Source organism: Pipistrellus hanaki (genome assembly GCF_964339955.1).
Source record: "Pipistrellus hanaki genome assembly, chromosome: 3".
NCBI lineage: Eukaryota > Metazoa > Chordata > Mammalia > Chiroptera > Vespertilionidae > Pipistrellus > Pipistrellus hanaki.
This window is the reverse complement of record NC_140505.1, coordinates 14,705,040-14,730,884: the sequence shown is the minus strand read 5'-3', so window position 1 is coordinate 14,730,884 and position 25,845 is coordinate 14,705,040. Positions and strand designations below refer to the sequence as shown.

The 25,845-nt window shown below is 40.1% G+C and overlaps 2 protein-coding genes across 3 annotated transcripts in view; one reads left to right on the top strand and one right to left on the bottom strand.

Moving 5' to 3' along the window:
- The window catches only part of MBOAT4 (membrane bound ghrelin O-acyltransferase MBOAT4), a 117,632-nt gene that overhangs the window by 82,636 nt on the left and 9,151 nt on the right, over positions 1–25,845 (top strand). The window lies entirely within an intron of this gene.
- On the bottom strand, positions 1,084–25,282 carry DCTN6 (dynactin subunit 6). Of its 2 annotated transcripts, none has more exons than XM_084877073.1 (7): positions 25,157–25,282; positions 20,537–20,601; positions 10,318–10,423; positions 8,884–8,972; positions 7,477–7,524; positions 5,097–5,239; positions 1,084–1,528 (listed from the first exon to the last, which is right to left on the bottom strand). In XM_084877073.1, exons 1-7 carry the CDS (start codon positions 25,177–25,179, stop codon positions 1,430–1,432), a joined length of 573 nt encoding a protein of 190 aa, XP_084733199.1. In that variant the 5' UTR covers positions 25,180–25,282; the 3' UTR covers positions 1,084–1,429. The 2 variants fall into 2 exon arrangements, with proteins under 2 accessions (XP_084733199.1, XP_084733198.1); XM_084877072.1 differs by lacking the exon at positions 25,157–25,282 and adding an exon at positions 24,755–25,121.

The following is a 25,845-nucleotide window of genomic DNA, read 5'->3' as shown; positions in this document are numbered from 1 at the left end:
CCTCCCCTTGAGTGTGAGATGGATTTTGTGACCTGCTTCTAACAAAGAAAATGAAGCAGAATGGATGGTGTGCAACTTTAAAGACTAGGTTAAAACCTTGGATGGTTTGGAACAGAAGTTGCCTATTAGCATATCAGAGCTTGCCCAGACATGGTGTTTTAGAATTGGCATAGCATTTCAAAGGCAGTTTTGTAATTTCAGATCTTTTATCTAACATAATTTTCATGGTCAACAAAATCCTGAGTTGAGTACCAGGAACTGAAAATGAATAAATACCAGTTATCAAAACTAGAGTTTTATCTGATGTTCTCCTTTTTCAGACACTGCATCTAGTCATACAGTTTTCTAACTGAGGCATAAGTATTCTTAGCAAAATCAATTCACTCAAGTTTGGAACAATTAGGCTAATGTGTACCTGTCAGTTTCAGAAATTCAAAAATAGATTTTACTATCCACATTTAAAAATTAAATTTCAAGAGAAAATATCTTAGTATTTAATAGTTATTAAATAGTATTGTAATAGTAATAGTAATAGTATTTAATAGTATTGGTTAATATCTATTGATTTAAAAATTGAAAAGTATGTTCCATTAAATGTGTGCATTTGAACTATTAAAAATACTTGGAATTACAACAAAATCTTCATTGTTTTGCCCATTTTGTAATTAAATAGAATTATAATGAGCTCAATAATTAGTAATATGCCAAAATAATTCCATAAATATATCAAAATCTCTTTTAGTTTCATTGTCCTCAGAAACCAAAAAGAACCACACAATTAATGGTCACTTGTCATTTTCATCAGACATCATTCTTTTTGACTCTGTACTCTATTGAATACGATATCTTTCCCTGACCATTTTTGTTTTACTAAAAAGAAAAAAATATTTTTTTCTTGGAAACAAAATGAATTAATTCAATAGTTGCTAAAATTTCACCTCATTTTAAAAAGCTACAAATCCACCAAATGAAAAGGCAAACACATTAGCTTTAATACAGCCAGTACATAATAAAAATTAAAAGAGTTATTTTTGGGAAAGCTAAAGTAAATAGAAAAATTGATTAAAATAAGCTCACTAAAAGTCCTGTCATCAACATTTTTTTATTTAGTTTAGTATGTGGCAGAATATAAATACATAACAATATGTCTTTCCTTATCACAGGTAGTCTTTTGTGTAAATAAAATTTGTATCTAACATTTTACATAACAAAAGAAACAAAATCTGTAAACTATCAGAAAAGGAACAGGGATATAGGAAAATAATACATTTAATTAAAATATAGAGAACAGTTATAATGAAAATCCACCACTTTCTAAGTTTGTTTTACAAAATAAAATCAACCTGTATTATGCTGCTAAGAAGGCATAAACACTTGTGGCCCTTTCAAAAGACAGTGCAAAGTATTATCTTGATGTCACAACTTGTTCTTAGTTTTTAACTGGAGTTGAGCTTCCTTTCGTAGTCTTCTTTAAGTGGTGATAGTTTGGCAAGATTTTCATTAGGAAATCCAGCTGTAGTGTCTGGGGCTGAAATGAAAAGATCATTAAGAACTAGCAGAAAGCCAAGTTAAGAGTACAGATAGAAATGATGATCACTAGATTATGGAATTACAGATGATTATCACTGATTTACTACTGCTTACCCCATTTTTAAGAAAATTTACAGTGAACAAATATATTAAATTTGATAATTAGAAAAGCCAAATATCCTATATAATAAAGAGGTAACATGCAAATTGACCCTCACGCCCTCACAAGATGGCTGCCTACAACCAGGCTGGCAGGGGGGTTAGTGAGGGATGACCAAACGACTGAACAAGCAGGCTGCGTGGGGTAACCAGGCAAGCAAAGGGAGGAAGTTGGGGTGACTATGCTGGCAGGGGGGGCAGTTAGGGATGACCAGGCCAGCAGATGGGGGCAGTTGGGTGCGACAAGGCAGGCAGGCAAGTGAGCAATTAGGAGCCAGCAGTCCAGGATTGTGAGAGGGATGTCCAGCAGTCGGACATCCCCTGAGAGGGTCCCAGATTGGAGAGGGTGTAGGCTGGGCTGAGGGGGACCCCCCCGCCCCCCACGAATTTCATGCACTAGCCTCTAGTTTTATATATAAGAGTACAGATAGAAATGATGATCACTAGATTATGGAATTACAGATGATTATCACTGTAAATGACTATGTAAATGAATATGTAAATGACTCAGTTTTCAACACTGCTTTTATAGATTTCACCCTGGCCTCTAAAACGTTAAAAAATTCCAGTTACAGAAGACAACATAAGTAAAATACCCAGAGTACACAGCTTTCCACAAGACCTACCTAGCACACATCTGCAATACTCATCTGATCTTCACTCTTCATATGCTAGCTTTGCCCAAGCTTCCCTGTTGTAAAGCTCCCTAAGAGTAACTTTGAAAAATATTATTTTTGGTCCTTGCCCTAGACCAGTGGTCGGCAAACTGCGGCTCATGAGCCAAATTATTTCTGTAGACTGAAAAGGAAATAACCAATCCCGTATTTTTTCACTATCTTCCTACGTAACAGCAAAAATGATTAAAGAGGGAGAAATGAAGCTGGAGCTGGAGTAATGTGCTCTTCCTTACTCTTGATTATTAGGAAGGGATAATTTCTCATAAGCCAGGAAATTATCCAAACACACCTGCATATTCACAAGCTGTATTTATTTTCAACCTCTGTTAGTAAACTAATCTTTGAGTTTTTAGCAAAGGCCAGCTTAGGGGTACCCTAATTAATAACAATATGCCTACCTATATAGTTTAACTTTAAAAAATGTGGCTCTCAAAAGAAATTTCAATCATTGTACGGTAGATATTTGGCTCTGTTGACTAATGAGTTTGTTGACCACTCTCCTAGACACTCTGATTCACTGAGTCTGAGGAATCATTTTTCTTTTTTCTTTTTTCCCCCCCATTTTTTATTCATTTATTATCTGTGTACATAATTTAACATTGTCCTCCCCTCCCATACATATCCCCCCTCCCCAGAGTTTTGTGTCCATTGGTTGTACTTATATGCATGTATACAAGTCCTTCGGTTGATCTATTATCTCCCCCAGATCTTCCTCCCCTCCCCACTGTAAATTGACAGTCTGCTTGTTGCTTTACTGTCTCTATATCTATCTTTTGGTTCATCAGTTCTAGGCTGTTTCCAAATCCTAGCTATTGTAGATTGTGCTGCTATGAACATAGGGGTGCAATATCCTTTCTAATTGGTGTTTCTAGTTTCTTGGGATATATTCCTAGGAGTGGGATTACTGGGTCAAATGGGAGTTCCATTTTCAGTTTTTTGAGGAAACTCCACACTGTTCTCCACAGTGGTTGCACCAGTCTGCATTCCCACCAGCAGTGCACGAGGGTTCCTTTTTCTCCGCAACCTCGCCAACACTTGTCGTTTGTTGATTTGTTGATGTTGGCCATTCTGACAGGTGTGAGATGGTACCACATTGTTGTTTTGATTTGCATCTCTCGGACAATTAGTGACTTTGAGCATGTTTTCATGTGCCTTTTGGCCTTCCTTCTGTCTTCTTTTGAGGTCCATTGCCCATTTTTTAATTGGATCATTCATTTTCCTTTTATTTAGTTGTATAAGCTGTTTGTAGATGTTGGAGATTAAACTTTTATCAGTGGTAACATTTGCAAATATGTTCTCCCACACAGTGGGCTTTCTTATTGTTTTGTTGATGGTTTCTTTTGCTGTAAAAAAGCTTTTTATTTTGATGTAGTCCCATTTGTTTATTTTCTCTTTAGCTTCCATTGCCCTAGGGGCAGTATCAGTGAAGAAGTTCTTTTGGCATATGTCTGAGATTTTGCTGCCTGTGGATGCTTCTAGTATTTTTATGGTTTCCCGTCTGATGTTTAAGTCCTGTAACCATTTTGAGTTTATTTTTGTGTATGGTGTAAGTTGGTGACCTAGTTTCATTCTTTTGCATGTATCTGTCCATGAGGAATCATTTTTCAATGAGAACTTCTATATAATCTTTATGAAAAGTGTTACATACCATTGTGTATTAAATATCAGCTATTCCTTCTCAATTCTAATCTCCCTTCCCCAGCTCCAGCTTCATTTCTCCCTCTTTAATCACTTTTGCTGTTATGTAGAAAGATAGTAAAAAATATGGGATTGGTTTTTTCCTTTTCAGTCGACAGAATACTTAATTCTAATAATAGCCCTATATAATAAAGAGCTAATATGCCAATTAGACTGATGGCAGAACAACCTTCCAGAACAACCTTCAGAATAACCAGTGGGTGGGGATTATGAGCCCCTTGCATGAATTTCGTACATTGGTCCTCTAGCAGTAATAATAAAAGGCAAATATTACAGAAATAGAATAACCCCAAAGCACTAGAGTTTAAATTTCTGATAAAATATGGCTAAGAATCAGAGGCAAAGTAATAAATGTCTTGAAAAATATTTTCTTCTGGAGGAGTGGAAGGAGGTTGGGTAACTAAAAAAAGTATATTGAGTGTACCAACCAATGAGGCGCCAGATTCCGATCAGATGTCAAAAGGAAGTTCCAAATGTCCTTTCTTATTCATCTACTGCTCTCACAAGAAACTCCAAATACGTGCACTTCATTACTCTTGATTATTAGGAGGGGATAATTTCTCATAAGCCAGGAAATTATCCAAACACACCTGGATATTCACATGCTGCATTATTTTCAACCTCTGTTAGTAAACTAATCGATGAACCCCAGCTGACTGTCCAGTATAAATTCGGAAGAGTCACTCCTAACCCTTGAAGATTGATATTTTAGGAGGAATTAATACTTTTTAAGATTTCGTGATAAATCTTCAGTGAAAATACATAAGGAAATACATTTAGGAATAACATCTCTGAATTTTCTTTTCCTATAATCAAGTTTTGTCATTGTCATATTGTGCATATTTTTTATATTAATTAAAGAGTGAATAATTCCACTGCAGATAAGTTCTAATTTTAGGAATGTTTCTGTGATGTTTTACTGTAATCATGAGTTTTTTTAAATAGTGGACTTGCTGCCCCATTAAAACAATTATGTGGTATTTTGGGGAAAATAGCAGCTAGAAAGAACTCTCTAGGAAGAGGATATGGTACCTGCGGTCGCTCAGTCTGCACCCGACGAAGGCAATCTACACCATAGATCACTGTATTCTCAGGGATGACTTCAAATGTATTTAGGTTGCAACAAGCCCCAATAATGCAACCACTTGTCAATATTACGTTTCTGCCTACGTATGCTGCAGGGAAAACAAAGGAAGAATTACAATTAAGGCATCAACTGATTAGAACACTCTTATTTTCTACGATGATTTAGGTATAAAAATGCAAACTGGCTTAAGAAAAAAAATTTAAGAAAACACTTCATTTCAGAATTTGAGTAACACAGAGGCACGTACCAGACTAGTATTCAAAACCGACCTTGGGCAGTCACTGTAAATTCTCTGAGCAAGTTTATCAATAAATGGAAACTTTTTCATTTTGTTGTAAGAAATAAAATGGGATAGTAAATGTATAGGGCTGAGCACAGGTTTGACACATAATAGGTATATAATAAATAGAAAATGACAATGACAATGGTAATAATAATTGGCAACCAAATTAAAATAAAACCACTAAGCCGCCGAAACCAGTTTGGCTCAGTGGTAGAGCATCGGTCTGCGGACTGAAAGGTCCCGGGTTCGATTCCGGTCAAGGGCATGTACATTGGTTGCAGGCACATCCCCGGTGGGGGGTGTGCAAGAGACAGCTGGTCGATGTTTCTCTCTCATCGACGTTTCTAGCTCTCTATCTCACTCCTTTCCTCTCTGTAAAAAATCAATAAAATATTAAAAAAAAAAAAAATACTAAGCCGAAACCGGTTTGGCTCAGTGGTAGAGCGTCGATCTGCGGACTGAAAGGTCCTGGGTTCGATTCCGGTCAAGGGCATGTACATTGGTTGCGGGCACATCTCCGGTGGGGGGTGTGCAGGAGGCAGCTGGTCGATGTTTCTCTCTCGACTTTTCTAGCTCTCTATCTCTCTCCTTTCCTCTCTGTAAAAAATCAATAAAATATATTTAAAAAATAATAATAAAATAAAATAAAACCACTAAGTGGAATCAGAAAAGTCGAATTTCATTATTTAAAAAGAGAAGCATTTTATTTCATTCCAATGAGAACCAAGGAAGATAAAGCAATATCCTAAAGAAGTCTCATTGTGCAGAGTCTTTCTGGACCTTCATGGGACAAGTTCTTGGAGCTACTTCCCAGTCGTGGTTGGTGGCTTTACATGAACCCCTGCCTGGCCCTATTTATGATATGTAGCTTAGATCTGATCCTGATTGGCTAGGGTAGTAGACCTGAAATTAAAAAAAGCAATGGCCTGGCTGGAGTGGCTCAGGAGGTCACAGTTCAATTCCCAGTTAGGGCACATGCCTGAGTTTCAGGCTGTCCCCAGTGTGGGGCGTGCAGAAGGCAGCCAATCAGTGACTCTCTTTCATCACTGATGTTTCTCTCTCTCTTTACCTCTCCCTCTCTCTCTGAAATCAATAAAATAAATATATATATATATATATATATTTTTTTTTTAATTAAATAAAGCAAATGGCTAGACAAATTGAGTTTTTAAAAATATTTTACTGATTTTTTACGGAGAGGAAGGGAGAGGGACAGAAAGATAGGAACATCGATGAAAGAGAATCATCGATCAGCTGGCTCTTGCATACCCCCCACTGGGGATGTGCCCGCAACCAAGGTACATGCCCTTGACTGGAATCGAACCTGGGATCCTTCAGTCTGCAGGCCAATGCTCTATCCACTGAGCCAAACCGGTTTGGGCGACAAACTGATTTTTAACAATTCTACAATAACATTAATCCACTAAATTATCATTGACATTAGTGCATTATTTAGTAGAAATCTTTTCCCAAACTTTCATTTACACTTTCCATAAATTTCAGTTCTGATTTAAATATACACAGCTGAATTTTTAATTTAATGTATTAAATTCATTTCTGGATTGGAATCCTTACAGGCAAAGAACAGAATTATCTCACAGCTATTTTAGTCCACTCCCATGCATACCACTTTGCCACAGTTTGTAGAGGTAAGCCTTGAACATATTGCAGGTTTGGTTCCAGACTACCACAATAAAGCAAATATTGCAATAAAATGAGTCACACAAAAATTGTGACTTTCTAGTGCATATAAAAGTTATGTTTACACTACACAGTAGTCTACTAAGTGTACAACAGCATTATGTCTAAAGAAAAAATGTGCACACCTTAATTAAAAAAATACTTTATTGCTAACCATTATCTGAGCCTTTAGCAAGCTGTAATCTTTTTGTTGGTAGAGGGTCTTGCCTGGATGTTGATTAAAACCCATTATCTGGAAAGCATACTAAAGTGAGGTATGCCTTTACTTAGGTTGCATTCCAGATACCATAAAGAGAAAGGAGAAAATCACTTTTCACAATAAAACTGCCAACATAGCTTACCTTTTGATTCAATGACATTATTATCTCCCATTTTCATGGCTTGGGAATCTGTAAGCCAGAGTTAAGTAAATATTAAATATGTTCCTTCTCCCCCTAATTCACTATGACCTTTTCCTGCCTGGGGCAGAGGACAGGCGTGGGAAGGGCCATGCAAGCTCAGCCTGGCCAAAATTCCTTGCTCAGGGGTTACTGAAAGTAACATTTTAATCTTTCAATATAAATATCTCTAAGAATAAATAAATAGCTTCTATGTCTTTTAAAGAAATGAGCACCTCATGCCCCAATTCTAAGAGTAACATACTTCCATAATTGTTTTTAAAAAGTTAAATACCTATCACTCAACAACTTAATGATAACACTGTTGATGGTTTGATATAACTTTATATAATTATGTATATTTCCCTTTATATAACTGGGAATCAAACTACAAAATCAAGCTGTATGAACTTTTGCAGCTCACTTTACTTGGTCCCTTTAAATTTATGAGCATTATTACATACCATTAAAATTGTTAAAAACATAATTTTAAGTGGCCGCTTAATGGTCACAATAGTCCATTTTATGTTTTACATAAATGTTTTGCTATTGTTAAACATTTAGCTTTTTATCCTCCCAAGTATTTTTCGTTATAAAATAATATTTTTCTGACAACATAAAAAAAATCTTTACCATCTTTTTTGAATACAAAAAAAATCAAGCACTCAGGGGGAAAAACAATGAAATATTTTCATCCCCATCCACCATTTCCTTGCTTCAGACGATGTACTATCACCCTAAAGCACATGTGTCAAACACAAGGCCCTCGGGCCAAATCCAGCCCGCCAGGCCTTGCAATGTGGCCCGCACCGCGCTGTCATCACTGCACTCCGCTGTCAGTTTATGACATTGTCAGTTTATGACTGTTCAGTAAACCATTCGGCCCGCGATTTAGGCTGGATTTTAGATTTTGGCCCCTTCTCTGATTGAGTTCGACACCCCTACCCTAAAGCTATATAGGAGTCAAATGGAAGCAACCGTGGTTCTTCCGTCAGGACAGAAGCTAGTTTTACTGTTTCTGTGTCTATTGTCACTTAGTCATTGCTACCTATCAACAGGTTACAAGAACAAGATGGTGCCTTCAAAATGCTGAGCTAAAGGTGTGTTTGTGTGTGTACACCTGTGTGCAAGCACATCTGAAAATGGCATTCTTCCTTTACTCTCCCGGGTTATTCAGTAGAAGAGGGGGAATCATTTTTCTGATACACTGCAACTGTATCTCCTCAAAGAACTGGATAGTGAACCCCTAAAAATCTAATTAACATATACATAATAAATATATTTGATAGATAAACTATGACAATTTCTACAAAGTCTTAGGAATTAAAAAGCAGCCAGGAATGGTTTGTCCTAAATTGTTGTAAAGGATACAACAGCCAACTTCAAACACGTTGTTGGTGCCAATGATCATAGGCTTGGGTTCCACATCTTCAGTGTCAGGGGTGATATTATCAGGGTAACTATAAAAAGAAGAGACAAATCATCAACTCAGTAATGGAATATGTAATTCTCCAATTTTAGAATTTGGGTTCATTCTCTCAATTTGACCTAATCAAGCTTAAAATAAGTAACTTCTTAATCCAAGTGAATTATTTATTCCTTATACTTGATTCGGAGTTAAAAAATAAGTACTGAAATGTAAAGAAGTCACAGGAGGAGAGCCTTCCTTTTATTTTTTTACACTCAAAGCTCAGAGGGTCTTCTCCAGGACAAGGTAAGAAAGATACTGGCTATGACTTTTAGCTTGTTGAATTGGAATCAAAATCATGCCTAAGTTGAACATTTTCCATTCTTAATACTCATTCGTAAACAGATATTCACGTAAAATAATTGTTTTATGCTGTCAGGTGGTTAGCTGAAATACTGGAACATAAATGTTTGTGGTCTAAGCCCTGGTAACCTGGATGGCTCAATTGGCGTCGTCTGGATTCACCAAGGTTTTGGGTTCGGTCTTGGGTCAGGGTCCCTGTGTGTGTATGCACGCACAATTTGTGCTCTAAGAGAAGGAAGTCATTTTAAAATGGTTTATCCCCGACAGCTGAGTTACTGCAGAATATAGCTATTATTAATAAGACTCATGATAAAGGTGCCCAAATATATTTTAAAAAGAAATTGCTTAATATAGTAAGAAACCCCCAAATCCTAAGTAAGCTTTAAGACCTCCCGTCCAAAGAAATCTCTTTATCACTTAAATATTTTCCCAAGGTCTTTGTTAAAAATTCCACACATTATTGCTATATAATATATACCTAATAGGTATAAGCTTGAATTTCCTGCCAACATGCTTAAGAAATTTTCATAGGTATTACACTCTAGCTCGCTAAGATCATGCCCATGTTCTAATGTTTTATTATTTTTTAATCTTTAAAATCACCTTTAGGACCCCAACTTTTTCAAATATAAATAAAACCCCTTCAAAGAATATGAAGATAACATTTGAGCTAGAGCCAAGAAATCCAACCAAAAGACGCTCATCTTGGGGGTCGGCATAGCACTTGGGACATTAGAGGATCCTGGGAAATGTTTGCTTACGGAGTAGAGGAGGTAGTGATATGTGAGGGGAAGATTATCGGATTCAGAGACTAGTCTGCCTCCACCCACCAAGGAGCTGCCTCACTTGGGACCAGTCTCTTCACTCACCTGGTCTTTCCTTTCCTCATTTACTAATCCCTTCTGTGCAAATGATCCTTAATGCTTCTCTAGTTCTAACACCATGGGCTTTCCAGAAGTCAGGTGTGAAATGTTCCTGCAGGTAGGTGAAGTTAATAAAAACACTATCTGTGGCACTTCAGGGGTCTCACTCACGCGTTTATGATCAGCGCCTGTTCTTCTATCAGGTTACCTTCACCAATCACTATGGGTCCGGCCTCCGCAATGATTCGTGCTTTCGGGTGGATCACTGTCCTAGGTCCTGTGAAAAGGATGGTGGGAAGAGATGATCAGGGGAGCCTCTGCTTCAAACAGCACAGGAGGTGACTGAGGTGGGGGGGGAAAGGGGGGGGGGAGGCGCTGGGGAGGAACATTTTCTAAAGTATGTGCCAGGCACCACACAAGGCACTCTGCGAATGTTATCTCCTCGGCTGTTATCATGAGCATTTGGTGCCAAATCTCAAGCCAAGGTGAGTGGAGACAGCCCAGGCGTTGGAGCCAGACAGCCCTGGCTCGCCCTCTATGTTGAAGGCCCTGTTATCTCGGCGGCGAAAGGGAGGTGGTGAAAATACCAGGCTTGCTGTTTGTTGTAAGGATTCGATGAGATAATATTTGTAGAGCCGGCCTTCTGACACATAGTTGGCAATAAAAGTTAATTCTCTTCCTTCCTTTCCTTCGCAAAGGTGAACCACCTAACACTTCCTTATGCTAGTGTACTACAGGGTCAGTCTGTCTGTTAAATGATTCAAGAGGGAACAGGGGCCGGATGGGAGTCAGAAAATACGGAAACTAACCTTAGCTTTGTTACTTTACCACTATCCCTATACAAGTTTACCCATGGGGAGGAAGCAGAGCTTCTGTTGTCTGGTCTAGGACGTGACCTTTAGCCAGTAAAAGGCAGAAGGGATCCGGTGGAAGGAGCCGAATGGGATTTCTGGAGGCCTGTACTCTGATGCCGGGAGACCTGAGGCAGTGACTCCCAGCTCACGCGGCAGGAAAGGGCTCTCACACATCACCTTCCCCACTGCTCGGCCCAAGCACAGGCTCTGGAATGCCTCCACACCCCTCTCCCGGCTCCCACCCACCCACAGGGCCCCCAAGCCGGTGATAACGAAACCACTGATGAGAAAACAACCTCATTTTAGCCTCGCCCTCCAACACCCGCTCTACCCATCCCAATTCCAAAGCTATTTTCATTGGTAAACCGGCAGGAAGTAACGGATTCTGAGAGTAAAAGAGAGAGGCAGAGGGTTGACAGAAAGTGGGGAGGGAGACACTGGCCATGAAATCCAATTGTATAAATTGCTAACTTATTCAATAATCGTGATCTGCTTGTGACAGGCAAGATTCGGTGCTATATGTTATGCGGAAACAAAAGGGACATTTTGTTTTTGCCCTCTGAGCTTGTCATCTTAAAAACTGGGAGCGCTTCACACACTCACTCACAAGGGTACTAGAATGAGCGAGGTGCCCAAAGCCTCGAGCGCAGCTTCTTTTTTCCCTGACAACGAGGAGCTGGAGATTGACAAAGGGGTGGGGGGAGCTACCACAGGATGCACAGTCAAAGCACACTTGGTCTAGTAAGATATAACAAGAGAGCGGCTTTGCTATTTCTGTCACCCTGTCATGGGAGAAAAATGTGGCTTGTCTCTTCCCGTTGCTAGCGGGAGTGGGGTTCTCGGGGTTCCACTGGAATAATCATATCCAGAGGCCCCCTCAGGAGGAGGAGATATCATTGAAAGCTTTATTTCCACGGAGTTACACCTGTGGGTTTCCAGAGTTCCATTTCCCTTAATCCAGTCCTGGGAGATGTGCAGCTGAGGATTTAGTAGAGCTAAAACCACAGCCAGCTCTGGCCAGTATGATTCAGTGGTTAGAGTGTCAGCCTGGGCACCAAAGGGTCATGGGTTCAATTCCTGGACAAGGGCACGTGAATGGGCTGCAGGTTTGATCCCCAGCCCTGGACTAGGTGTGTGTGGGAGGCAACCAATCGGTGTGTTTCTCTCACATCGATGTTTCTCTTTCTCTCTCCCTCTTTCTTTCTTCTCTCTCTCTCTCTCTCTCTCTCCCCCCCACCCCCACCCCCAGCCCTGGACCAGGTGTGTGTGGGAGGCAACCAATCGATGTCTCTCTCTCACATCGATGTTTCTCTCTCTCTCTCTCTCCTCCCTGCCCTCTCTTCCTCCCTTTCACTCTCCCTAAAAATTAATGGGAAAATATCCTTGGGTAAGGATTAAAAAATAATAATAAACCACAGCCAGCGTCCAGAGTTTTCTTTCTATGGTGGAACTGGGTCCAGTTTAACATCAGACTAATTACAGTCTGTTAGTCCATTGTGTGTGGGTCCTCATGGCTGTGCGAAAGCAGGAGCAAAAGAGCCCCACCAGCACTGAGTAAGACGAGTCCCAAGAGAGCCAAGAGCACAAGGCAGTGAACTCCTTTTTCAGGGAATTCAGTATCCCAACTCTTCACACACTTGCTGTGGCCACGCCCATTCTGGCCAATGACCTCTATACTGTTCCCAGATGTGACTGACACAGCAACTTCCTTGTCACCCCAACTTTACTGGGCATGTGTCTTTCTCCCAATGGTTTGCAGGGAACAATCCTATAATGTCTGGCCTTCCCTTTGCTTCGTTCCTGTTATTAATAACCAGCTAATTACAATAGAATCAACCCCGGGTCCCCAAACCTTCAGCTGCTGAAGTAAATTCCCCAATTCAGGACAGATTTCAGGATAGAAGATGGAGTGTCTTTGGTCCTTGGGAAGCTTCTCAACTTGACCATGATTGTGAACACCTTAGTCTTTTTTGTTGTTGTTAAAAAATACACACAATTTGTTACGGGTTTGATCCTTTGGGGCATGTATGGGAGGTATTTGATTTATGTTTCTCTCACTTTCTCTCTAAAATCAACAACAAAAAATATACATTCTTGAGTGAGGATTAAAAGAAAATACACCCAATTTATTAAAGGAATACATGCTCATTACAAAACAATTCAAACAAAGCAAAGAGTGCAAAGATCCTCTCATGCTAATCCCATTACCTAGAGGTAACTATTTTTAGGTAAAAGTCTGAGGTATATCCCAGACTTAAGTGCTATTGTATATAAGCCATATCTCATTAGACAGGCAAAAAGTAAATTCAACTGGAAGGAGAAAAAATATGGATTACAAGCACAGACTTAAAAAAATAAATAAATAAGGAACAGTACCTATTCTATAATTTGCTTTTTTTCACTTAATAAGTCATGGTCATTTCCCATATCAGTACACCCTAGTAGATATTATTTTTAATGGCTAAATAGTATTTCACATCATGTGAATATGCCATAATTTATTTAACCAATTCCTTCATAATGGGCATTTAGATGTTATCACTCTGGGTGAAGTGTTAAACAATACTGAAGCAAACACTGGGTCTCTTTGAAATAAGATATTCCAGCTGTCTGAACCAATTTCAGCATGTAGTTTGCACAATCCTAGATTTACATTTTACTTCAAAATGCTCTATGGTAAAGGGACACAACCTATTTTGAGTTTCCTTTGTAATGAAAGCCCCAGCCAGCACCCCACCCCGTGTCTAGAAAGTCTAGACTCTAGCCTCATCTATGTGCTTCATCTCTCAAAAGCCCGTTTTCCCATCTACAAAAAGATGAGATCGATAACCACATCATGGGGTGAATTACAGGAAATAATGTTTGAAAGGGACATCATGGGGTCTGGTCCATAGTTCTTAAAAAACAGAGGCCCATCCCTATCTGACACTGAGAGCTAGCAAATCGCTTTATCGTGGTCAGCAAAGTAACTCCTGGTCAGGGACACAGAAGAAAAGGATCATCAGGACACTGCATCCTTTTAACCAGGAGAGAAATTTCTGCCCCTTATTTTAAGGTAGTAAAACGAGTCTTACGGGCATCTTTTACACTAGTATTAAAAATTGTGAACGGGAGGAGGAGATCATCAGGGCTGTGATAAAAAGCAGATCCTTTGCCACTGTGAGATAAGTAGCCGGAAGCACTGGATATTCAGCTGGTCCTCAAGTGGTAGCTTCTGATAACAAGCAGACTTGCAAGAAGATTTCCCAGAATGGACTAACAAGATAAAGGTACCACTGGGACCTGTGTTTCTTTAGAATTTGCTTTATCCCCTTTCAAAGATGATATAATACATGCTAATTATACAAAAAACAAGACAGATAAACACAAATTTTTAAAAATTAAACGAATCCCATCTCATGTCTTCTTACATGATATTTAAAAAATGCCTGAACTAGGGTATGTATGGGGGAGGGGGCCAATGTTAAAATATGTACACAGATAATAATTTAATTAAAAATATGAAAAAATAATAATAAAAATAAAAAATAAAAAATGCCTGAACTATTTTAGCCAGGTGTTTCCTTATATTTAATGATTATATTTAATCATCGTTATTAATAAGTTAGTACATAACTGGAAAGCTGGTTTTAAATCCGAGGGCCTTGCCCTGGGAGTGAGATCTGTGTTTAAGACACTACCTCCACCTGGTGGCGGCACAGCCAAACTACAAGTCCTGGTGCGTCCGGGCTGAAACAACATAAAAGGTCAAACTACCAGCTTTGAGTTGTGAAGTACCAGCGAATGTTATGGGCCACGAAAAACTGAATTGTTCCCCTAAGCCTCCTGTAGATCTTTTGTGGGCAGAGATTAGAAAGGTTAGAATATGTGAACTTCAGTAAATGTGAACTTCTTTAATTTTGTACTGGCTGTATGCACTTACTATCGTATTTGGGAAGAAAGATTAAATGGTCTCTCCTATTTTGAAAGAAAGTCCAAATTTGCCCATGTACACCATAATTTGCATGGAGCACAGGCCCTGTCTCCTCCTCCCAACCCCCCTCCCTCTGCCCCCAATAGGCATGCACTAGTGAGCACTCCAGGAGGCAGTCACCAGCCCCTGTGGTTAAATCTTCAATGTCTGTGCTCAGAACTGTCCTGTGTGGCGTGCGCAGAGAGCAGAGCTCTTGCATTGACTTTGGAGGGCCAGTTGGAGCGAAGGATTGCAAACCCAAGCATGGATTCACTGCTGTCCAGTACATAAGACTGTGTTTGCTTCTCACCAGCCAAACCCCGGGCTCGTGGGTGTTTCTATTCCAGCTGATAAATTGGTAGTAATTATGGTATCAATCACTGTAGTACATTCGGACCAGTGACGACATGCTGGAGTGGTGAACTTCTTAAAGGAACGAGCTGGCTCAGGTGAGGGATGCGTCCAGTGCAACTCTGTCTCGGCGTGGTTTTGTGCTGGAGGCAAGCACCCGGACAGCGACAGCATGCTCAAGTGTGGACACCGTTTGCTCCATGCTTTTTTGAATGCAAGAAGCACTTTTACCTAGAATGGGTCTGAATTCAAACCAAGTTCAAGGGTCTTGAGGTTAAAATGCTTTAAACCATGGAAAGTTTTTTTTTTTTTTTTTAAAGATGTTGTGAACCTTCTTGGGCTCTTTCTGGGAGAGGAGTTTGTATATTTTCTCACCACATGTGGTGAAGCCCTATTTGGCTTATCTCCTTGTTTGGATAAATGTGTCTAGAGTTGGAGTTGCCCTACTGGCTGATGAAATATTTTTCTAAATGGTTGGCTGGGCTTGATGCAACATAGCCAGAGAGACATTCCTTGCATCAAATTTCCATTCTCCTCATATGGTTAAGGACATTTTTCCTCTCCATCCTTGCCGCAGAAAGCAATCTTTGAGTTCGTTTTCATATGTCAATAACTAGCTGAAAAAGCCACAAGCTTTCTTTTGAAAATTAAAACGATTCCTTCGACCTGCACGTTGAAGTGCCTGTAAGAACTGCTTTGTAGTCCATGAATTTCTCAAGTCAAAGCCACTGTTCTGCCTGATGGAAAAAGATTTCCACAATTAAAGGGAAGCTTTTGATCTAAATTAAAAACTATAATAAAGAGAAAGACAGAATAAAGTGGGACCAAGTGTTTCCATCACAGAGCTTTTACACTGTGGCAAGTTCTGCCTTCACGCTCTATGTCTCAGCCGAGCCCGGTCCCGACCCAGGAGACGGTGGCCTCTCACTCTATTATGGGACTACAGGACTGTGTTTACCGGTACTTTTCTGAAATATCTTCAGCATTCAAAATAAAATCTACAGGAAGTAATGCATGGCCCATAAATCAAGGCAGCCTAATTAAGAGCAGGCTTGGTGTTATGAAACCGCGTTTACCCACATTACAATTAACAAGAGAGCTGTTATTCTCCCCACGGTCTGTTCTCAGCAGCCTCTAATGAAGCAGCTCCAGAGCCACCTCGAGTCATGGGGCTTCTGGTTAAGGAAAATACTTCAAAGCTTCGGACTAGTTTCTTTGTTTAACCCACATGTGTCAAACACAAGGCCCGCAGGCCAAATCCAGCCCGCCAGGCCTTGCAATCTGGCCCACACCGCGCTGTCATCACTGCACTCCGCTGTCAGTTTATGACATTGTCAGTTTATGACTGTTCAGTAAACCATTCGGCCCGCGATTTAGGCTGGATTTTAGATTTTGGCCCCTTCTCTGATTGAGTTCGACACCCCTAGTAACCAGACACCTGATTTTCTAGGGTTCTACTACACTGAAACACACAGCAAAGGAAAACCATTTCCCCCCCAAATATTCCAGAATGGTATAATATAGTAAGAGTATAACCAATGCGGGGATAAAAAGTTATATATAACATCCTGAAAAATCTATACGTTCAACTACACTTGAATTTATTGCCACTTAATCCAGAAAGCAGCTGTATTAAATGCTCAAATCTCTATATCCACAGCACAACAGAAAAAAGGCAAACTAATTCTTCTGGCAAATTAATATAAAACAAAAACGATAAAAGCCATAAAGTGAAAAATAAAACATGGCAGGGAAAGCGAGTTTTAATTGGATAATTTATTTCTGTGATTTAACTCTACAATTATAGTAGAGACCCAGTGCACAGATTCATGCTCTGGTGGGGTCCCTCGGCCTGGCCTGCGGGGATCAGATGGAAACCAGCTCTCGGACATCCCCTGAGGGGTCCCAGATTGCAAGAAGGCAGTACTTGGGTGATGCACCCCAGAATCCAGCTCCCTCCTTTCTGGTTCCAAGTGCATCACCAGAGAACTGCAGCAGCCAAGTCACCGCAGCTTGGCAGCTCCTGCGTTGAGTGTCTGCCCCCTGGTGGTCACTGTGCATCATAGCTACCAGTCGAACGGTCATTTAGGCTTTAATATATATAAATTGCCCAGGAGCTTTCTAATTTGACGTATTATATAAAAAAGATGACCTAATAGTAGCCAAAGGATGCTCTGGCCAGCTACCTTGTTTAGAGCATTATCCTGATACGTCAGAGTTGTGGGTGTGATCTCTGGTCAGGGCACATATAAGAAGCAACCAATGGCCCTGACCCGGAGGCTCGGTTGGTTGGAGCGTCCTGTACACCAAAAGGTTGGGGTTTGATTCCAGGTCAAGGCACATACCTAGGGTGTGGGTTTGAACCCAGATCGGGCACATATGGGAAACAATCAATCGATGTTCCTCTCTTTCTCTTACTTCCTTCCTCTCCCTCTAAAAATCAATAAAAAAAAATATCCTCGGGTAAGGATTAAAAACAAATTTAAAAAAAAAAAAGAAGCAACCAATGAATGTGTAAATAAGTAGTACAACAAATCAATGCTTCTCTCTCTCTCTTTCTTTCCCTCTCATGTTTATTTTCTCTCTAAAATCAATTTTTAAAATTTTTAAAAAATAGTAGCCAAAGGATAAAGATATTTTATACCAAATATAACAATGATAGAAATGGCTATCTAAATATCAATTCTGGGAAATTTCCATATTTATATATGCACAATTAAAGAAACGCATATAATGAAAATGAGACCAAAATTGTGGAAGATAAGACAATGGGTATATTACTTCTGAATCTTTTCCTTAATTTTTAAAGTAGATATATTTCTATAAAGTATTTGAGCAAATTTTCTTGTTCTAAAAAAGGGTCAAAGTAAACATAACACATATTAACTTAGATCCATTAAAAAAAATTATTACTTCTTATGTTACAATCCATCACTGAAAATCTGTGTTGAACTGTCATTTTATATTCTAACCATCAGATTTCCAATCAGCTAGTGGTCAAATATTATATGGAAATATTTAGTTAGTACTATATTGACTTACATAATTTCAACACTTAGGGGAAGTAGGAGGATAATTGGGATAAAGAAAGGAGAGGAGCACAAAGTAGTAAAGGAGAGAGGGAGAAACAGAAGAGCGAATGCTGACTGCTGAGACCCTCATGCCCCAATCCTATGCAGTGGTCCATGGTTGACCTTTTCTTTTCGTAGGGTAAATAAAGCCTTTACTGCTATTCTAGAGAAGCTTCTGCAAAAAACAGGAGTTATTTCAAATCTGAAATACATAAACAAACATATATAGGTATACTGTCTGTGCATGTATGCCTGTAGAGATATCAGACAAGAGAGGATAATGTAAACTTATTCTTTAAAATGGACAAGTAGAATGAAAGGAAGAGTTTATACAAATAACTACATTATTTTAGTATTATTTTCCTTCTAGTTATAGAATATCTTGTGAGCTAATATTAGATGTCATTCCTCAAATCATGATGAAAACCATAAAAAGACCAGGATAGAAATAATGCAGAAGACTGTTTGATAAACATACGGCCTAATTTCTCTCATACGGAGTTTGCAGGTGGTTGAAGAGTTAACAAAGAATTAACATAGCACTGAAAATAAATAGGGTCACCTTCTAAACCTCGAAATTTGATCAATTTAAGATAAATCCAACCTGACAAATTCCTAAGATGTTCCTTAACAACTGGCACAATCTTTACTAGTTTTATACATGATGCCTAAATTGGTTGAAAGATTAGACTTACTAAAATTTATAAGATTTTTTTCCTATTAAAGAAAGATACTGTTACTTTAGGGAACAAGGCATATTTTCTCTCTGAAAATGTACTTAATTCACGTTACCTCTACTCTGGGGACCATATCCAGTAAAAGCATGTAAAAGAACCTGGGGGAACTTAGTTATGGGCATATAAGTTGCCACAGATTGAATTGTTCGTTTGTTTTAATTGTTGGAATTGATCTCTAGCAAGGCTACCCTGACAAGATTTATCAGTTCGCTATGTTAGCTAACTTTTATTGAGGCTCACTATGTGTTAGGCTGCAGGCAATCACTTCCCCAAATATTCTCTTATTTAATCCTTCAAAAGTCTAGAAGGTAGAAACTCTTATTTTGCATGTGACAGTAACTGCTAATTGCCGCTGGATATCCATTCTCCCCTTTTCCTTGTAACAGAATCCTATTTTATTAAGGGAAGCAAAAGGATGAGTTAAGACTACATTCCCAGCCTTCCCTACAGCTCTACATGTGTCCATAAGACTAAGTCTAAGGCATTCGATCACACAGAAGGGTTACTTGGAGCTTTCAGAATGACATTTTAAAGGGAGCTGACTCAACTGAGAGGTACACTCTTTTGTCTCCATGCCTGCCCTTTCTTAACATCACACTTGATACTTTAAGTCATCACGTTCTGGCCTGCAAGGTTGGGATTCCTGGACAATCAATTGATTGATTTACCTACCTACTTGAATTACCTACCTACTTCTAGATCTTTTTGTTTTAATCCTCACCCGAGGATATGTTTTTATTAATTTTTAGAGAGAGAGAGGAAAGGAGACAGAGAAAAAATAAATAAATGTGAGAAACATCGATTGGTTGCCTCCCATACGCGCCCGGAGAAACTTAGGTACATGCCCAAACTGGGAGTTGAACCCGCAACGCTTTTGGTATATGAGACAACACTTCAACTAACTGAGCCACCCAGTGAAGGCAAACCTTTGCATGTTTAAGCCACCCCTACATGCAGCTAAACCCATTCTGAGACACACATGGGGAAAATGAAGGCTGCTGAGGTTAAGAAATATGTCCATGTTAACCCAACAAGTGAAGTGCAAGAATGCTCACTGCAGTCTGTCACACTTCATGGCTCACACTGTCACACTTCACGGCTCACACTTCATGGCTCACACAGATTATTAAAACATACTGGCAGTATGTTTTTCTGCTCTATTCATTGCTATATCCCTGTGCTAGCACACAATAGATGTAAAGTGAATAATTTAAATTGCTTCACTAGTTTATCAGATAGAAGTTTAAATAGAGTCTACATCACATGATATCCTTTTAGAAACCTAAAACACTTATGGGAGAAAATAGATTGCTTTGGCAAAAGCAGGACATCAGTGAAGCAAGACAAAATACCTAATTACTGTAAAACACTGAAATTAAGTCACATCACTTCGTGAGAAACGACACGAGTAAACTATTTTCTTACCAATAGTTACATCTCCCCTGATTTCACTTTCTACACACACAACTGCTCCAGGAGCAATCTTCACACTGAAGGGAGAAAACAGGTAACATTTAGTATGGGCGAGGTTTACAAATATTGTTATAGAAGCCACCCTACCCTGTGATGAAAAAGGGCTAAGAAAAAAATTGATGGATACTAGTAAATGTAAATTGTAAGAGGGTAAGGTTTAATATATTATAAACTTTTCAGCTGGCATACTATACATTAGGCTAAAATCATCTATGAGCCCTTATTATTAATGACAATGCTTAAGAGAAAAAGAGGCTTGAATCCTTTTCTTTCAACACCGGCACCAAAAAGCTGAAAACACAGATATCCATTAGTAGGGGACTGGTTAATAAATTAGAGTATACTATGGACTAAAACACAATCATAAAAAAAGAATAATTATGTAAAGATTTAAAATGATCTCCAGACTAAAAGAAAAAAAAGAAAAAAGAAAAAGAAAGCCAGCCCTGGCTGGATGCTCATGGTTAGAGCATCAGCCAGCAGACCAAATGGTCTCAGGTTCAATTCCCAGTCAAGAGCACATACCGGTAGGGGTGTGTACGGGAGGCAACCAATGTCTCTCTCTCATGCCAATATTTGTTTTTTTTTTCTCTCTCTCTCCCCCTCCCTCCTTCACCCTCTCTCACCCTTATCTTCCCTCCCTCTCCTCTCTCTAGAAATCAGTGGAAAAAATATCCTTCAGGATTAAAATAATAATAATGATAAAATTAAATTAAAAAGAAAAGCAAAGCCAGAAAATGGACAGTTTATATACTATGCCACTACTTTTGTAAAAAAGGGGAAAAAGAGTGTATATTCAAATTATTTAACCAGCAAGGTAATATTAATATAAAAATCAGTGTAATGCATACATGTTCCTATTTATTTTCTAACTGTATATAAAACTGCTTATCGAATGATATAACTTATAGTTCAAACTGTTCAAAACAAATATTGATATTCTGCCCTGATCTTTTGACACAGCTGAATCTAGCTAAATGCTGCCCTAGCCGAGTCTTGTGCTGATATAACTGTACCAAATGATTTTCCCATTAAATTGACAGTAAGTAACTTTTTCACATTATGCAAAGAATTTTTTCTTAGGGGCAATGCTATTATTCATGGCATTAAATCTACTCTCAGCTTCTATGAAATAATACCATTTTTGACTTTGGAATTCTATTTGGATTTTTCAAAATTTTGATTTCTAGTTGTCCACTGCTAGTACATTATAAAAATACAGAAATTTTGTATACTGACCTTGTGTCCTGTGACCTTGCTTAAACCCACTCAAACCCACTCAGTTCGAGTAGCTTTTCTGGTAGGTTCTCTGGACTTTTCCATGTAAAAACTTTTGTGTTCGGAGAATAGGGATAGTTTTAGTTCTTTTTCCAATTTGTATGCATATTATTTCTTTTTCTTGCCTTACTGTTCTGGCTAGGACTTCCAGTACAATATTAAGTAGGAGTTAGGAGACCAGACAGCCTCGCCTTGTTCTAGCTTCGTAAGACCAACAAAAGCTATCAAATTACCTTCTAAGACATGAATTTTGCATTTTAAAAAATTATTAAAGCCGAAACCCTCTCTCACCCTCATCTTCCCTCCCTCCCTCCCTCCCTCCCCTCTCTCTAGAAATCAGTGGGTAGAGCATCGGCCTGCGGACTGAAGAGTCCGGGCTTTGATTCCGGTCAAGAGCATGTACCTTGGTTTCGGCCACATCCCCAGTGGGGGGTGTGCAGGAGGCAGCTGATTAATGTTTCTCTCTCATCGATATTTCTAACTCTCTATCTCTTTCCCTTCCTCTCTGTAAAAAATCAATAAAATATATTTAAAATAAAAAATTATTAAAACCTGGTATGTGAAACCATTGAAGCTTTGTTGACCAAAATGTTACTGCCTTGATTTATAAATTCTTCAAAAAGTTATCTTCTCATTTCAGCAATTATTTTACCACCAGCAAGGACCAGAAATCTAGATTGCAATGACTCACTCATATCAATATTATTTTATAAGTTCTACTAATATTAATATATAAACATGCAGGGCACAAACTCTTTTTAACATGTCTCTCCATCATTCATATTTCAGAATCCCCCCAAATATTGCAATATAAGTGCAAAGTAATACCAAAAATATTTTAAATCATATCAACTTCCCTACTGTTGATAAAGTTAAAGACATGCACAAATTCTTCTTCCACAAATTTCAGTGAACAAAACTTCCTACCACAAAATATTTTTAAAGCTCTAAGCAAAAAGTCTATATATCAAACAAAAAACGAATAATCCCTGGGTCTAACTTCAAGAAATGTTTGTGAGACTAGACACAGCTACAGGTATTTCCATCATTTTGACATTCACTAGCTTTGTACAAGGCTCAAGTTCATGAAATTTGAAAAAGATCTATCTGGGTTACTATGTGCCACCTGACTCTGCTGAAATCACAGAAAATATAGAACCTTTCTTCTGAGTAAGAAAGAAAAACTTCAGTAACGTAACTCAGAAAATAATCTCTCATTTTGCAGAGGAGGAAACGGAAACCCAGAGTCTAGAAATTTCTGGAAGCAAAGTTCACTGGTGGGGCATCACTATCCTAGCACCAATCATCTCTTTTCTGTTGAAAGTTTTCTGGAAAGAACCTGTCATTTCGGATATTTTTCCTTTGAGAGATGTGATCCTTGAATGTATCACCAGTTGTAGATGGCAATTCTCTAATGCCTTTCATTTAGAGTGAGTTTGTGTGCTAAACTATGTATTTATTAAGCTTTGGTCAAATAAATGAAGCTTTATATATAAATGCCTCTTGTCTTAGACCTTATTTCCCATCCCAACTTTCCATTCCCTCAGCCTCCCTCTAATTTTTTATGACAAGAGCATTATCTAACATTTGATTTGTCCTGACAAGTGAAGACAGGAGCAATTCACAAGTCTCCCTCTGTCTTCAGTTTTAATGCCCCAGGTAGAGTTTGTGTCACAGTCAGCATACTTCTCTGTGCTGCAGGAAGTAATTAAATTCACCTTTATATCAACTAAAAAAATAGATGGTCCAAACATCTCCGGGTAGACACACTGCCTCTGACTGGTGGGGCAGAGAAGCAGCAGGCAGCCAAGTTCTATTAAAATAAGTCAACAAGCCCTGACCGGGTTGGCTCAGTGGATAGAGCGTCAGCCTGTGGACTGAAGGGTCCCAGGTTCGATTCCGGTCAAGGGCATGTACCTTGGTTACAGGCACATCCCCAGTAGGGGGCGTGCAGGAGGCAGATGAAAGGTTTGTGTTTTTTTTTTTCTCATCCCTATCTATCCTTTTCCCTTCCTCTCTATAAAAAATCATTAAAACATATTATTTAAAGAAAACAAGTCAACAAGAAATACCTTCATCTCCACCGTATACACTACTGTATACTGCACATAATAGTCATAGATCTGTTCCCCTGTAGCTTAGGAAATAAATTAGTTACCTGCATAAGTAAAACAACCAACATTTAAAAGTATGGCACCAGCCGAAACCGGTTTGGCTCAGGCTTGTGGACTCAAGGGTCCGGGGTTCGATTCCGGTCAAGGGCATGTACCTTGGTTGCGGGCACATCCCCGGTGGGGAGTGTGCAGGAGGCAAATGGTCAATGCTTCAAACTCTCTATCCCTCTCCCTTCCTCTATGTAAAAAAAAAAAGTCAATAAAATATATTTTTTAAAAAAATAAATAAATGTATGGCACCAGAAACAAATTTTGTCGTCTTTCTTTTTCAGAAAGTTAGCAGAGGGTGCGGATCACTGCTGCTTATGGACACAGTTTTACCTAAGCTAAGGTGACCGGACGTCCCGATTTTCAACAATTTGTCCCGCGTCCCCGGGCGTCTTTTTTAAAACGCCCCGGGACGCGGGACAAATTGTTAAAAATCGGGACTGTCCCGAAAAGCGGGACGTCTGGTCACCTCTAAGCATGTGTCTCCCCTAAGCCGTTCCTTTCCGCCACGACCAGCTCCCAGCAAGGAGACCGCCGGGGAAGCCACGGCTCCGGCCCCCGCCCCGCGGTCACGAAGCAGCCGGTCCCCGCGGGGCAGTGTCTCCGTTCCGTCCCCGCGCGGCCCCTTTTGCACCAGTGACCGTGGGCCAGTCCGCACCCACACACCGCCCGCGGCAGGCGGCAGGGACGGGCGCGGCCAGCCCTGACGTGGGTGTCTGGGAACACACACCCGACAAGGCAGCTCCGAGCCGCCGGTGGTCCGCCGCCCCGAGCGCAGCGGAAGGGAAGAGGCGACCCCCCCGCCCTCACGGCCCCCGCCTCCCTCACTCCCGCCCCCTTCTTCCGCCCCGACCCCTTTGCGCAGGCGCGTGGGGGGGGGGCGGGGAGAGCCGGCGCGGTGGGCCCCGGATGGAGGAGCAGGCCCTTCCCGGCCCCGCTTCCGCATCTCTTCCCAGGCCTTCCAATCCCCATTCGGTCGCCTCCTCCCGCGGAAGCAAGGCCTGGGCTTCAGGGAGCATTCAGGCCGAGTGCCGGGGGTAACACGCCATCCCAGTCCCCGCCGTGGGCGACCAGAACAGGCTCCATCTCTGCAGAGAGCCGAGAGCAGGCTTTTCCCAAACAGCACACCCACCTCTTCTGAGCCTTCTCCGCCATGGTTTGGCCCCGCCTCCAATTGGAGTCCAGATCGACAAGAGCGCCTGGGAAAAGCGATGACCTCGGCAAGCGATTGGATCGCCTGGCAGGACTGGAAGGGGGCGGGGCCTGTCCGCCGAGGCGGGGCCAGAGTGGGGCTCGCCCCTCCTCTGCTGCCTGGATGAGTCAGCTAGTTCTGGGCGGAGGTGTATGGCCACTAGCTGATTTCAACTCAATCTAGGTGTCCATAGGCTCAGTCATTGAATCCAATCCAACATACATCATTATGACCTCATAGTATTCCACCATTCATTTTTAGTCTTCATTCTTTAAGATGGAGACTAGAAAGAAGACTTCCTGCTAGGCCCTTGGGCCTCTTCCTTGTTCAGTGAATTTACCTCTTTCTCGAGGAGCTCATTAATCCCATAAAAATTAGGTACCTTTACTTACTGGCTTTCTCGGGTTAATCCTTTACTGAACTTCACTCCTGATTATTCAATTGCCTACTGCCTCAAAGTCTTATCAAACCTAGAGCTTTCGATTCATGTCTGGCTCTCTCTCCAACGAGCTGGTCCTTTGATCTCCATCTCAGTAAAGCAAGTATGTCAAACTCAAAGGCTAACAAGGGCCAAATAAACAAGGTTTAAGTTTATGTGGACCGCAAAAAGCTTCAAGTTTCATCAAAAC

Bases quoted from the DNA above. Each gene is read 5' to 3' on its own strand.
- DCTN6 (XM_084877072.1), bottom strand. From the start codon at position 24,996: ATGGGGATTGGAAGGCCTGGGAAGAGATGCGGAAGCGGGGCCGGGAAG. The intron at 10,424-20,536 runs GTAAGAAAATAG...TCCTTTTCACAG, and splicing joins CAGGGGAGATGTAACTATTG to GACCTAGGACAGTGATCCAC. The intron at 5,240-7,476 runs GTAAGCTATGTT...TTTTCCCTGCAG, and splicing joins TAATGTCATTGAATCAAAAG to CATACGTAGGCAGAAACGTA.